Consider the following 14,466-nt stretch of genomic DNA (forward strand, 5'->3'; position numbering starts at 1 on the left):
ATCTCCCTCATTCCATTACCTTTTCAAATTGTATTCTGGATCCGAGCAGGGCTTTTTACTGTTCTGTTTTGGAGTTTTTTTACTCAATTCTTTAATAAACAGACATGGGATTCCCCAGTTCAAAGTTAATTATTCACAATTTACACTTCAGTATGCAGAGAAACAGCAGCAGAGCACAAGACCTCCCTGTTCAGAGGGATATTGATGCCAACTTAAGAGCAGCTGTCATTCCAGGCTGAATTAACACACGAGCTGCCTCAGCATCTGAGCTGTGTCATACAGCTTTGCCAAATCTCTCTAAGAGTAACCTCCCTGACAGACCTTCCTCACTATTACGTTGAATGCCACAATAGTCTTCCAAAGGGTTTTTTTCTTGCTTATAAGTATTTAAATAATGCCTTGAACTATAGAAAAGGAAATGCAGGATTGTTTGAACAGAAGGATTGTCAGGAACAGAAGGACGTGGCTTGAAGTAACAGTTTACAAGCCTCAACCAAAAAAGTTAAAATAGGCAAGTAGCAGTACTAGTCCTCCCTTGCAAGACACAGAACTGTATCAGGAAGCTACTGCGTTGCTGTGCTAACCAATGCAAGAGCTGAACTTCCAGATCTACAGAAGACTGACCACAAAACAGTACTGGAAAGCAGAACAAAATTACCGGTTTCTGCTTCTATGATAATTGCTCATGAGAACATTAGATGATTTTAATGTTGTTGGCTTTGACTATCAAGCAATATCACAAACAAGAGTTGGGAATTTATCTGTGGGGTTAAAGTTTACCATCTTCTCACCCCCAGCTTGCCCCATCTCCACAAACATGCATCATAATCTGATTTGTAATAATCTCCCCAAGCAGAACAGCAATTCATGCTGTCTCCTCCTTCCTCCCCAAAAGTCTACCTCAAGAGTTACTACATCTCACCTTGACCCCAGCAAGCCTACCCTTTAGCAAAGTCCAGCATCTTCTAGATATTGCCTATGCACTTTCATGCCTATGCCAACTCAACAAACCTAAACACAATCTTCCACGCAGCACATGCTCTCCAGGTACTATAAAGACTTTCCCAGTAATGCAGCTCTAGTCCTTGTGACTACAAATAACTATAGGGACTGCTACCTCCTCTCTCCAGCCTTACTCCACAGACTTCCTTCTTCCCAAACATACCCCAGACTCTTGTGAGGACAAATATTTGCTGCAAGTATATCCTGAAGTTTGAGGTCATGGCAGTCAGTCTTTGAACAACACAACTGCATGCCACATCAAGACAATCTTTTATATACAATTTCTTCCTCTCCACCTACTCATAGGCATACTCATCCTACCCCTAGTATTAAGTGTTTTGCAGAAGAGAAAAAGAGTTTCTTCTTCCCTACCAATCACATGAAGAGTCTGCGGAGAGACAGGGCAGATGACTTCAAGTACCGCAAATTTCTCTTGGAGCTTCCTCCAGTTTCTCAAAGTTAGACTTTAATTAGCGTTAGAATCATCTTTTATCACACTACTCCTTTTAAAATATATCAGCACACCACTTCCTATATCACCAAATACCTGTTTCGAAAACAAAGCTGAAAAATCTACTGCCCATATACATTGCTGGATTTTATTCCAATGCTTTTTCATACAGTTTGCACCCTTCCTTTCCCATATCAAGGCAAGATATCTGGCTTTAAGTCTTCTGCAAAAACCATCCCAGCTCATGAGCAGTATTAAACCAGTTATGTTGGATTTATGTCCCTTTTGGTCCTTAATGATTTATACATATGGTTTTCCTCCTAAGAGGTTCAGGTGCAGCTCTCTTGGAAGGGGGGAAATAAAAGCCAGCTGTCAGGTGGTCTTCTACTAGATCTGAACGGGTGCGACCAAGGCAGCTGTCTCCCCAAGTATTAATAATGGGGAAAAAGTGTGATTATACTGTGGCAAAAAAAATTCTTGCCATAAGCAACTCCTTCAAGTTCCATAAACTATGAATACTTTTTACTTAAACGAAAAGTTCCCAGAACTTACAGCTCCGCTGCTTCTAGGGGAGAATAATGTGCGTTACCTTTAGTGTTTACCTTGGAGTTCTCTCCTTGAGAGAAGTACAACTGAAAGATGACATTCAAGCCAGCTGCAGAAGTTCAAGTTTAAGCAGCAGTCACTGGGGTTTTAAGTATGGTCTTTAAGACTGCTAATTAATTAGTGATGAATATATTTTATTACAAAGTCCAGGAACTTACTGAGACCCGTGATCCAACCATTCTGAAGAATAAAAGCTTCAATTTTACTCAGGAATTAAATATCTGGAACAATAGAACTGTCACCCAGAAGATGGGCTACACAAACTCCCTAGTACAAACGTACTAAGGAAAGCAGCTTTTTAGCCTCACACAGATGAAGCCAGAGCACTAAGCAAAGGGGAAAAGGCCCCATGGTCAAAGAAACCTGCCTGCTTTCTTCCTGACCACAGCCGCTGCAGCTCCTTCAAGCAGCTTCGCTGTAGGAAAAGCCTTAGTTGTTAAGCAGGGAATGTTTCCCCTGTCCAAAGTAGTGAGAATCTCAGTCTTGAACCTCATTTGTACAGAATTCACTCACTTTGAACACTGAAGAATTTTTCTCAGGCAAGAACACAAGTTCAGCAAAGCAGGGGAAAGAGGAGAAATCACTGCTCTATGATCCCTTCCTCTCACCCACAGACCCGATTCCAGACCCTCTCTCCACCTAAATCCTGCTCCACAACTAGCTCCACAGAAACGTGTATTTTTCTGCTCAAAGACAAGAATGGAGCAATTCTGCTTATGTCAATATGAAACAGCAAGTAATTCTGGAGCTAGATGTGCTACTTCTCTATTTTATTGATTTACCGCAAATAGCAGCTGAGCCACAAATCACCATTGTACTACCTTTTTTGCACAGTTCTCAATAGTTTAAGATATACAAAATGCCACTTGCATTTGGTGGACACCAACCAATGGTTATCGTTATAAGGTTAAAACATAAAAGCAATTGTCTTGGACAAATGCTATTCCTCATCCTATTGTAATATGGCATCTTATATGCCAAATTCTAGTGAAGGAAGGGACATGGAAAAAACCCTGCTAACACTGCAAGTAGCACTTCTGTTAAGCGTTTGACCAATAACTTTGAATAAAAATGAACTTTTATCCTGCATGGCAAATCCTTCAGCAGTTCAAACCTGGAAGCCTTAACCAAAACACACATTAATTTAGAGAAGAAATATGAAACGGTGGCCACCAGCCAATCTTCTGCCAAGCTTTCAAAGCATTTATTCCTTTTCCTCTAAGGGGTAGAATTGTTCTCTCCATCCATGCAAGCACCAAAGCGACAGTCCTGTTGCATCCTAGGTCATGCTGCAAACAACAGAACAAGTTTAAAGGGGGTATATTTTTGCAAGATTATTGCTTAGAAGGATAAAAGTCAGTAAGATCTAGTTAATTGGCTATTGCAACTGGACACCAGGATTCCAGCTGTGGCCTGCGATTATCCTTCCATGAGGGTGAACAAACGATCTACTTTCCTCAGAAAACCATTTGTTTTTAATAAACTTGTAGAAGTGAAACTGTCACTAGCCTATCAACCCTGCCCAGAACAGCAATTTGCTATCCACTACAAATCTGAATGAGACTGAAAATATGTTGGAAGTAGCCTGATGTTTCAGCTGCACTACTTAGCTGTTATGCTTTGGGAATACATTAAAAAAAAATAGGGTGGGGATGAGACAATGTGCCAGCAACTTCAGTGACATGTCAATTAGCTGCAGCCTGTATGCTAGAAACTGGTCAGTTGAGCAGACAGGCTCAGCAGATCACATCTAACTTTCAATATCCAGACCATGGTCCATGTTTTTCCTACTCCTTCAGCGGGATTCTTCTGAGAGTCCGGCTATTTTGTCAGCAGATGCCACGTGGTGACGCAACCTTCAGTAGGGTCAGCCTGAAAAATAACCAAACAGGGCCAGAGAGCCCATGCACTCTGTCAAGTTGACAAGCCACCAGAAGCTTAGCATGGGCTGAAATTCTTAACTGAGAATGAAATACCCACAACCAGTTCTGTTGAAAACATGGACACATCCATAGGAAAAAGAAAGCAAGCACAATCCAAACCTGTCCATGCCGTCGGTACAACAGTGTGACCTCCCAGAGGCATACTGAAGCAGTTGCAACAAAACAGCAAGTACTTTAACGTGGATGCAATCACTTCAATCCATTTTGTCTTGTATCTATGTATCTATAAAGCAACAGGAAGACCATAAGAGTTCCTAAAACCAGGTGAGTGCCTCATATGTGAATGCTGTGCCTTAAAACCATTTTTTACAAACTGAATTATGTCCTCCATAATTACACAGAGCTTTACTCTCTCCTTGCTAAAAGACAAAAAATTAGAAACTAAATATGCAATTCTTTTATGTTCATTCCCCTGTACTACACCAGTTAAACAAAAATCCTTCGCTTCTGTGACACAGACGAGTTTAAGTCTGAAATTTTGAAAAAATATCAACTACCAGTAGATTTTACTCTTCAACATGAGCCTGCAGCCTTTCACATACTGATTTCTTGATGTTACAAAAAATTCTGTTAAATTCAATAGAACATCCACCTGAGAGATGGAAGATGCAGTTAGGACTACTAACATTTAAAAAAACCTGACAGTAGCGAGTTGCTATCTAACAGTTCAAAGTCACCAATGCCTCTGGAAGATGCATTTGCCACTGGCAATGGAAGACTCCTCTCAAGCTATTGATGAGTGGGGAACTTGGAATCCAACACGCAGGCTCACATCCAGGCAGCAAAGCTTCACACAGTGTCAGACCTCCAGACTGGAACATCGCAGAAGTGCCAGTTAAACTCCTAAGCACGATATGGAGGTGAGTTTTGAAAGGTAGAGTCTCATAATACTGTCTAAGCAATTTCCAGCTTCCTGATGAACAAGAGGACGTTCTTGAAACTCATCTATTCCAAACAGCAAACTTTGCCTGTTAACATTCTTGCCATTCATAAAGAGCAATTTGAAGTTTAAATCAAGCTTAACAAAACTAGAAAAACTCTACGTGGCTCAGAATGGAAGATGAGATCAGAAAGTCACAGGCAAGGCTCACATATGAAAAGAGAGTTCTGTTTCATGATAAAACGGACGTGTTTTCAAAACACTGGCACACTAGATATATCGACTTCCTCTGGCTTGCTGCCCCTTAGCAGAATGTACGTTCTCCTATAAATAGGTTTAGATGAAGCTAAAAAACTTAGATTAAGAGCTACAGGCACAATAACCGTACTTTGGATTCCAGAGTCATGCAAGAAGATCCAAACCCAAGTCTCCATTTCAAAAGGTTAGGTTTTAAAACTCGAGGGTTGCTAAAGAACTGATGCAATGATATGTTAAAGCTTTCGTCTATATTCAACCTCTACATAATGAGAAACAGCAGCCCTCAGAGCCAGGAAACAGGCCAGCTGGCTTCCCCCTTTCATACAAGTCCTACACTCTCTGAAACGAGAAGTGAAAGGAAGAGTCCTTTTAAAAACCGTTTGAACTCCCACTTAAGTGCATCTATGTGGGTTCTTCAATTATGTGTAAAGATGTATGCTCTAGCTAGTGCAGTCCTGTACTTCGGCAAGATAACCCATCGCTGCGTTATTTTGAGGGCCTCCCTCTAAACTTGTAAACTTGCATACATTTTAAGAGCGTGGGTGACAAGTCCGCATGTTTTATTCATGCTTTGAGCAGTCATGTCTTCCTCACACTTCCATGGAGGACCATTTTAGAACATTCTGTAAACTATCAAAGAGACTTAAGAGATGTAACAAAATTATGCCAGAGGCACTAGGAGCCTGCCAGGCTCTGCAAGCCAACCGCTGACCATCTGCTATGGAAGTACCCGCTGCCATTGTGTCATCCGCGCTCGTGCCAAGCCAAGAGTCGGTTTGAAGTGATTGACTATACTGTCTGTAGTCAAGCCACAGTCTTGTCCCACCCTTTTAGGACAGCAAAGTTTAAGACACTTTCTTGAAAAGACATGGTCTTTGGTCCTTTAAATATACGGTAGAACAGTCTCAGCTCAAGTAGACACCAAATTCTCCAATCTACCCTTACCGGTGTTTCACAGCTCAGCCATAACCTAGTCTCCTAAATACCAAGAAACAACTAGCAAAGAACATTGCTTTCTTTTTCACTCCTTCTTTGAGAAAGTAAAGCCACCTTGGCAAAGCACACGGCTCAACTGTTTTGTTAGAGCTCTGCAGCCCAACTAAAACACAGGAGTTCCTGCCAACTTGCTTTCCACCTGTGTTAATTTTGCATATTGGCTTACGAGCAAGAAGAGTTGATTGCCACAAGTCAGACCCAAGCTGCAGACATGCCCTCTCAGCAACTTGCCGTTCTCAGTACATATGAAAGGCAGGCTGTGCTTTCTTGATGGCCTTCAAGCACGATCATGCCTATGTACTCGCAAAATCCCCTCTACAAGAAATATCATAACACATTTGAGTTTTATTGATTGCTAGGAAAAACAGACTAGGAAAGGCAAACGACTGACACACTGCCTCAGCTCAAACGGCCAGAGCAGAGTCCATAAATACACAACATTAGTGTGACACCAGGACTTTCCAGCATCCAATCCGTTTCATTAAACTAAGTTAAGATACAGCCATAATCTAAGACAAAGCATGAGATCGCATTATCCTGGGCACGGAAGAGGAACAGAAGGGTATTTAGACTTGGTTCATCTGGAAGTCGGTGGCAATCCAGTGCGCTGCCATCCCCTATAGGCTGCCTAGGACTTAAGCTGCAAGCCTCAGATGCCCAGTGGACGCACCACTTGCCAGCAGCCTAGAAAACACTGTTCTAGTATTCCACCTACATTCACGGTGACATTTCAAGGCTGATGTTCAATACCATTTTTGGCTGTAGTCCAGATTGCTGGTATATTCCCTCTCCTCGTGGACTACGACTCACAACTGCTTCAGCAAATATGTCTGTCAACCTAAAGAGAACGTTTTATGAGTACAAGCATCTTACTGGCTACTAGCTATCACTGTTGAATATACCTCTGAGCCCACCCTTGCAAAACTCCTTTTGTATTCATTTTCAGTGTTTACAAGCAGCTCTGCAGAAGTAAACATGATCAAAATGGCAAGATTAAAAGTATTAAAAACGGTTTTAAGGGTCTAGCATGTGGTTTGCAAGACTGCAGAAAAAGCAGACTTAACCATACTCCGCAAAGTGACAAGCTAGCCTCTGCCAAGTCCTCCAATTGCCTTCTAGCAATTGCCAACATCTGGTTTATTCAGGTTTTATTTAAGCCACCAAGCTCTCATCCAGGCAAAATTTCGGCCAGTAGGAAAATCAAGCAACCACGCCAAGTCTGATGGGGTGGGATACTCTAATATCAACTTACCAATGAAGCTTCGCACTGCAATCTTGCTGGTACTGCTGACTCAGGAGAACAAAAGTACTGCTGCAAACCCTGCGTTACAGATCACTGCCTGCAAAGCTACTAAGGAAGGCTTCTTCTGTCACATCATTTAGCTTGAGTCCAGGGTTCAGCCCCGTGCCAGATGACCCATTCTTTCGGCACGCTAGAGTCCTGCGCTGAGATTCAGACTCTGATTTCCTAGCTTGCTTTATTCCTTGCTTTTTAGTTTTCACGGTATTTGAAAGCCCTCTCTCCAAGCCAGGCAGAATATTGCTCCTAATCTGCATGCCATATGTTGAAGTTTGGCAATTCAAGTTTCATCAGACACTCACTGGTGAGACTACTGTATTTCCCCATGGCACACACCAGAACTTGTGCTTTTCCACCCTTACCCGCATCCTGATCTGCGCCTTGACAAGAAGCTCCAAAAAGGAACAGGGCACGTTAACTTAACGATACTGTTTGGTACCACTGACTCACCTTTAGACTATGGTAAGACTAAGGGAAGGGATATAATGACAACCCCCTACTCCCAATTTTCCCCCACCCTCAGAAACACTGGAGCCAGCTCCTTCAGCAATACCATATGTCCATAGCTGACTGACTAAGGTCTCTCCCTTTCTTTTCTTTGGGGGCAAGGGGTATATTGCAGAAGGTAAGTCGGGTGGCAAGAGCAAAGTAGTCTTGAGTATTTTGAACGTAGGCAGAAAAATACTAGAAGCAGGTATGCCTCTGCTATACTACCATTTCTTCAGCAGTGGGGACTAAGAGGACAGCAAGTTCTCCTCTTTGGTTACCAATTTCTCCATCTCGCAAGAAGCAGGGAAGACGAATAGCATCCAAAATGCTTTATGCCCTTCAGAGTTATCCTGACTGTCATCTACTTTTAAGCACTTCAGAGGATCCTTCATAGGGCAGAGACACAGAAGCATGGGCCGACCACACCAACAGAGCACTTTCTTGGAGACTTCACAGAATTCCTCACTCGTGGGAGAGGTCCAGGTAAGGGAGACACAGAAGATGAAGGGTTTCAGAGCCAGGCTGGGAAATCAGAGGTACAGATCAAATCAAACCACAGGAAATCAAACTGCAGATTTTGTTTGTTTGTTTGTTTAAAAGATGTTCAATTGCTGCCACCCAGGATCCAAGGGAGTAACATTAGAAGACTATTATGAAACTTACTCAACTACTAAACAGAAGTGATTAAAACTATGGACTTGTCACTGTCATACTGACCATCTCATGAACAAGGGGCCTCAAAGACAGACATAGCTACTCCATTATCAAGGTCTACTAATGGAAGCCAGTAGAGCAGAAAGACCTGACTTGTCCCAGAATTTGTCATCCATGACCTTGACAAAGCATGTTTAACAGAAGGATCTTGATGACTATTGAAAACAGACTAAGAATACTTGCCTTCAGCTGAGGAAAAGCCAAGGGGAGGGAGGGTAGGACTAGTCAATCTAGCTTCATCAAGTTACACTGTTTGGATGAAAGAAAGTTTAATATTACACTGTTTACCCACTCTTCTGTTTCCTCATCCTCCTTCTCCTTAGGCATTGTACCATAAGAAGACTTACACATGGAACAGTTCAGATGCATAAGATCAAGTTTCAACCTTTGTATCTTAACATGAATTTGAACTTCTACCCAGCTTCAAACATATTTTGAAAAATTATTAGTTAGCTAAGTTTTAGCTTAATTAAAAGGGCAACCTTCTCTTGGTACTACACGTGCAATAAAAACAGTATTGGGCCGGGGGGGAATTGAAAGCTAATGTCATTGAAGTACTCAAGATCAACTAATCTAAAAAGCCTTCTTATTAGCTCCCCTTACCCACGACAGACATTTTTATGCCTACTCAGAGATCTACACACCTCCAAATGAAGTGAGTCTTCAATACTGTTTTGGGAAAGGACACGGGAGAAGCCCACAGACACAGACAGCTATTCAACATAGAAACTGATGACAAGTCCTTACACACACACACAAATAAATGTGCTAATCCAATATCCATTAATGAATTAAAGAAAATTAATTGTTTGCTGGGATTTTTTTCTTTTCAGGTGTGAAAGAGATTCATTGGGGTGACAAGTAGGAGTTCACAATTTAGAATACACCCCAGCTGTGACAACAAAACCCAAGACACTCTATTACAGCTGATCTTCAATGCTAACTTTTAAACAAACTCAGTTCTCTCATACATGGAAACTGTGACAAATTACCGCAATACAAGACACAGCAAGACACACAAAAGTAGTTTCGTTAGTAAAGTGTGAAGGATTAAGCCCAGCTGGTACAGGGACTCCGTTCTTGGCAATTTTCTTGAAGGTATTTCCATGGCCATAAAGACAAAGTGTCACCTGGACTGCAGAGCAATGCAGTACTTGTATGTCTGCGCTACTCCCAGTAGGAAAGGGCTCTGAGTGCCAACAGACTTGGAACGCTCCCCAAATCACTTCAACAGCAAACAACTTCTGAAATACACATCCAAGTTAACCTTAACAGTCACTAAAGTCTAGTGACTCAAGATAGCTCTGCTGGCGCCCACCTCTCCCAAAAACCAGAGACAGACATACTCCTCAGGAATGAGATAGAGGTTTCTAAGACTAATCTGCAGGATCTAGCAACTTTACTGAGCCTAGGAAAAAAGTTTAACCCATTGCTTTTGGTCAACAGCCACTTCTGTTTCAACACTAGAGACCACAGTGATTCAAACTTGTTAGGTCATCCCCACAGTTTGCAGGAGAAAGGCAAAACACTGCAGGAACAAAAGTGTCTGTATAAGGAAAATACTGACACCAACCCTGCAGTTCAGTTACCAGCATGAATTAAACTATAAATTTTCTTTTAGAGTCTTTGTTTGCCAGCCACATATAAATATGCAAAATTAGACTTGGGATAGAAAGATGTTACTACAGATACATGGGTCATCTCCACAACCACAGAAAACTGAGTCCTGATCTTCATGTGCTTTGTTTCCACATTTCATTAAAATCTCCCAGCTCTTGATCAGGCCTGTGGAAGCACCTTCCACCTTATGAGAATTATTTTGAAGAAATAAGGAGGCACTACGTGGTCTTTTTAGAATACACACTCCAGAACTTCCTCCTGCTGCAAAACAATTCACTGAACAAAATAAGTCAAGGAAAATCCCAGACATTTTGATCATTTGCAGAAAGAGGAACTTGTTACGACCAACTGCAGATGCAACAACTTCACTGGTTTCCAATTCACTTCCCTAAATGACAGCTTGACTGTCTATTTCTGAGTGAGATTCTTTCTAAAAGGAGCTGAGTTCAGATCTACCCATTTTTCCTTCATCTATCGTGTGTTTTAATATTTGAAAGTCAAGTTGTTTCCCTTCTCTGAAAGTTTCTCCTTGTTGATACCATCAGTCACCCCATTCAAGGCTGGAAGCTGCCTTTTACGTGCCCCCACACAATGAAACCCTCAGTGAAGCCTTAACACATCTTTCAGAACAATTCTGAGAATGGAACTTCTATGCTGTGCACTAGGATTGCCCTCCCAGGTGAATTACCACAGCTCACATATCCTTAACGTAGCCCACGCATCTCACTCACCCACTCCGCAATGGCCCTTCTCACAGCATCAAAATCAAGTTGCTAATCCCCAGTTCTTCATTGGAACACTTTCCTCATTTGCTGTATCTAATCGTAACTTCTTTAACACAACATGGTTAACTGAGGGAGATGAATCCATATCATCATGGTGACTTTAAGGCAACTTTAAGATGACAACAGTTTGGGAAGTCCAAAAGGGTCGGAGCTCTAACATGTCAACTGCAACGCCTTGCCCCAAACCATCTGAGCATCCTAGATTTACATTCCTTTTCTCCCCACAGGGACTTGGGAAATGCATTTAATGCCATCTGGCGCTACTTCCAGCAGTTGCTGGAAATTCACTAGTATGAGAGCTGGAATTCAAGAATATGGCAAATCTCACTAATGACTATAAGATAGCAACCTAATCATACTTCGGTGCTTCTTTAGATGACAAGCCGGCGCAGCACCCAAAGCCCAGGCCAAAAGACAGCCACCGTGCAGCACCCGTATTAAAGCCTGTACCTGAAAGCTATGCAAGGACAGAAAACCACACAAAGGTAAACACGTAGCAGCTCAGCTTTTGTTCGCAGCAGACATTCATTCTGTTCTCTCCTCCCTTCCTCACACACATGCACTCATACCCAAATCATGCTTTTTATTCCTCAGAGCAAATTCCCTCTAAGTAGCACTCACTAAAAAACCCTAAACCTAAAAAAGAAAAACCACCCGACATCTCATCACCTATGATCCTTCCATAACCCTCTGGCACTAATATCTTCTGCAGAAAACATATGAGGACAGGCATCGTTGCGTCCCATCCTCACAGGACTACTTAACTCATGTTAAATAGCTGATCTCTCCATTTAATTTACAAAGCCCGATTGGTAAGCAGGGCAGTGGAAGATAGGCTGTGTGACATGACACCTGGCCACTACGACACTAAGCAAAATTATAGAGCTCCCCATGGACACAGAACCCCCACACCAGTACTAGAATTACAGCTCTTCATAAAGCACCACTTCAACCATTGCTCTCTGGTACCTGAAGTTTTAATCATCTAAATCCTTCGCACCCTGACTCAAAACATATCTTAAGGCATTGGCAAGTTTCACCTTTCATTCCCTTCTCCACATCTTCACATGCTCCTTATCCAACCTGAAATGCAGTCAGCCACGGGGCTCAGATCCACCTCCACCTGGCAGCACCTCCGGCATGCATGGGGGCATTGCATCAGAGGATGAACTTCTCATTTGCTCTCTCATTACAATACATAAAGCCCGTTTTAACACTTGTTCACAAGATATACGTCAGAGTTCAAGGAACTGCCTATCAATTCATAGTTGTGAGGAGATGCCTCCGGTTTAAGAACCTGAGAATATTTTTTCTTTCAAAACTTGAATTTCATTTATAGTCCACAATTTTGAATGTGCATATCTCCCACCAACAAGATTGTGTCTTTAATGACACCAGACAGTTAAACTCTCAACTGTTATGTACAGCTTGGAAAACAGAAGGAAAAATGAACTGGGATACATATTCCTAGGAAGTGATAATTTCTCTTCCTCTCGTGTGTCTTACACGCAGGTGGGTACCAAACTGCATGGAATGCTATTGACTTCAGCTTCCCCCACGCTGATTTTCTGAAGTAGTAATATTAGCACCAATATCTAAACACAGTCCCTTTCCAGACCTTAATATAGCACTGGTAAATTATTTCTACCTCACTTTAATCCTGCCTATTCCAGAGAGCACTTTTATTTTTATACATATATACACACACACACACATATACACGTATGTGTGTGTATATATACATATAAAAATAAATACACACAGAGAGACACAGCATGCTTGTAAATACAGGAGCTATGCTTTTTTTTTTTTTTAAGCTAAAGCTCCTAGTAACAGATCCAGTAGGAGAATCCAGACACAACCTACAGATTAAGAAGTATCCACAGCTACCAAACAGCAACATAGGAGACATCAATAACCAAGATGATTTTTTAAAATATACAAGAAAACAAGACAGAATACATGCTATCTAGACCACTGATCTATTTATACAACAGTTTACACTCAAGTCAGTCTTCAATCAATGCTGCTTACATCAGCATCTCTTAGACATATATATTCAGTATTCAGATACACTGGAAGACCAGCATGCTGTTTGCCACTTCAAGGGTTAGCTATGAAGTCATTAGAACCGAAATCTGGAATTATTTTCCAGAAGTAATACTACCTCCTTTTAAGAATTACAGCATCGTCAGAGTTGTACTTACATGCACCTGCACCAGCATTACTTAGTCACGGCTAGCAGCCAAGAGACTGCTTGGTATAAAACCTGCTGATCTTTACTCAAAAGTATTTCTTACCATGTCCAAAAAAAACCAATGGCAAACCCACTTAATTTTAGACATTAAAACGTGCTGTTGATCTACTGAGTTCAATGCTGGACAGAGTTACTACTGGTAAACAAGGCCAACTAACATCGTGCCATTAAATTCTTTCACCATTCTACTCCTCGGTGTCTTCAAGCAGGGACTGACAGTTGAGTGGGTTGCAAAGAAATAAAATTGTCAAGACAAAACATTGGTTTTTAAGAAACATTTTGACTTCAACCTTGATTCATGCATTAACTAGCTAATGCCAGGCCAGAACAGATCATAAATCTATGAGACAAAACCACCAGCCATCTTCAATAAAACATGGTCCAAGTATTGGGTAGCTCATGAAGTTGCTGTCAGGTATTTGGGACCTCAGCAACAGCCCTCAAACTCTCCAAAGGCTGTCCCAATCTACAGCGTAGCGTTATCCAAGTGCCTTGCCATTTAAGATCATCATCACTTAAACCTCTTCAGAAGTCTGCTGTGGAGATGGCCACACTCTTACCGGTGCCTGGTTGGCTCCCGGCACAGCATTTAGGTCCCTGCCTAGCTTAATCCCGACCCAAGTAGGCAGAGACAAGTGCGTGTCCATTTTGCCCTGTGTCCAATTCCCTCCCCGCTTTCCGAGCCCCTGCTCCACAAGGCACTGCCTTCCTGGATAAAAGGCTGGAGGTCATGAGGGGGGGGGGGAAAAATAATAAAAAAAAATGGCCGAAAGAGCAGTATTATGCAATAAGAGAAGAAATGCAATAATAACTCATCCTCTCCTGGAGATTTCTCATAACCTTCACGGTTTGCAAGCTGGATGACAGCGAGCGCGACAGCCAGCTGGCTCAAAGGCTCGCTAAAGAGCCCCACGGGCAACCTCCTCAGCCCCGGGTCTTCACTGAGGAAACAAAAAGGGATGCTCACAGTCTAGGTGCTTTTTCTTGGGCCCCATCACTTCATGCGTGGTGGCTTTGCAGACGGCTCTGGCTACGGCTGATCCCGTAACGCTGTACTGAGCAGCTGCGATGCGATCTGTCAGCGTCTGACCCGACATCTTCGGCTGGCGTGCCTGCTGCTGCCTGCTCTGCAGAGGCGGAAAACACGGGAGGGGAAGGGGAGATT

General features: G+C 42.3%; 1 protein-coding gene across 2 annotated transcripts in view; it reads right to left on the bottom strand.

Annotated features, from left to right (window-relative positions):
• The window catches only part of SNAP91 (synaptosomal-associated protein, 91kDa), a 70,662-nt gene extending 56,232 nt beyond the window's left edge, over positions 1 to 14,430 (bottom strand). Inside the window, exon 1 of one of the 2 annotated variants that reach the window (XM_009702337.1) lies at positions 14,269 to 14,430. In XM_009702337.1, the coding sequence (XP_009700639.1) occupies positions 14,269 to 14,398 (130 nt within the window). In that variant the 5' untranslated portion in view covers positions 14,399 to 14,430. The remainder of the gene's footprint in view (positions 1 to 14,268) is intronic. The other variant, XM_009702336.1, reaches the window with a different exon arrangement.
• Between the last annotated feature and the right edge of the window lie 36 nt (positions 14,431 to 14,466).

This window comes from Cariama cristata, unplaced genomic scaffold, assembly GCF_000690535.1.
Source record: "Cariama cristata isolate BGI_N322 unplaced genomic scaffold, ASM69053v1 scaffold3106, whole genome shotgun sequence".
Classification (NCBI taxonomy): Eukaryota; Metazoa; Chordata; class Aves; order Cariamiformes; family Cariamidae; genus Cariama; species Cariama cristata.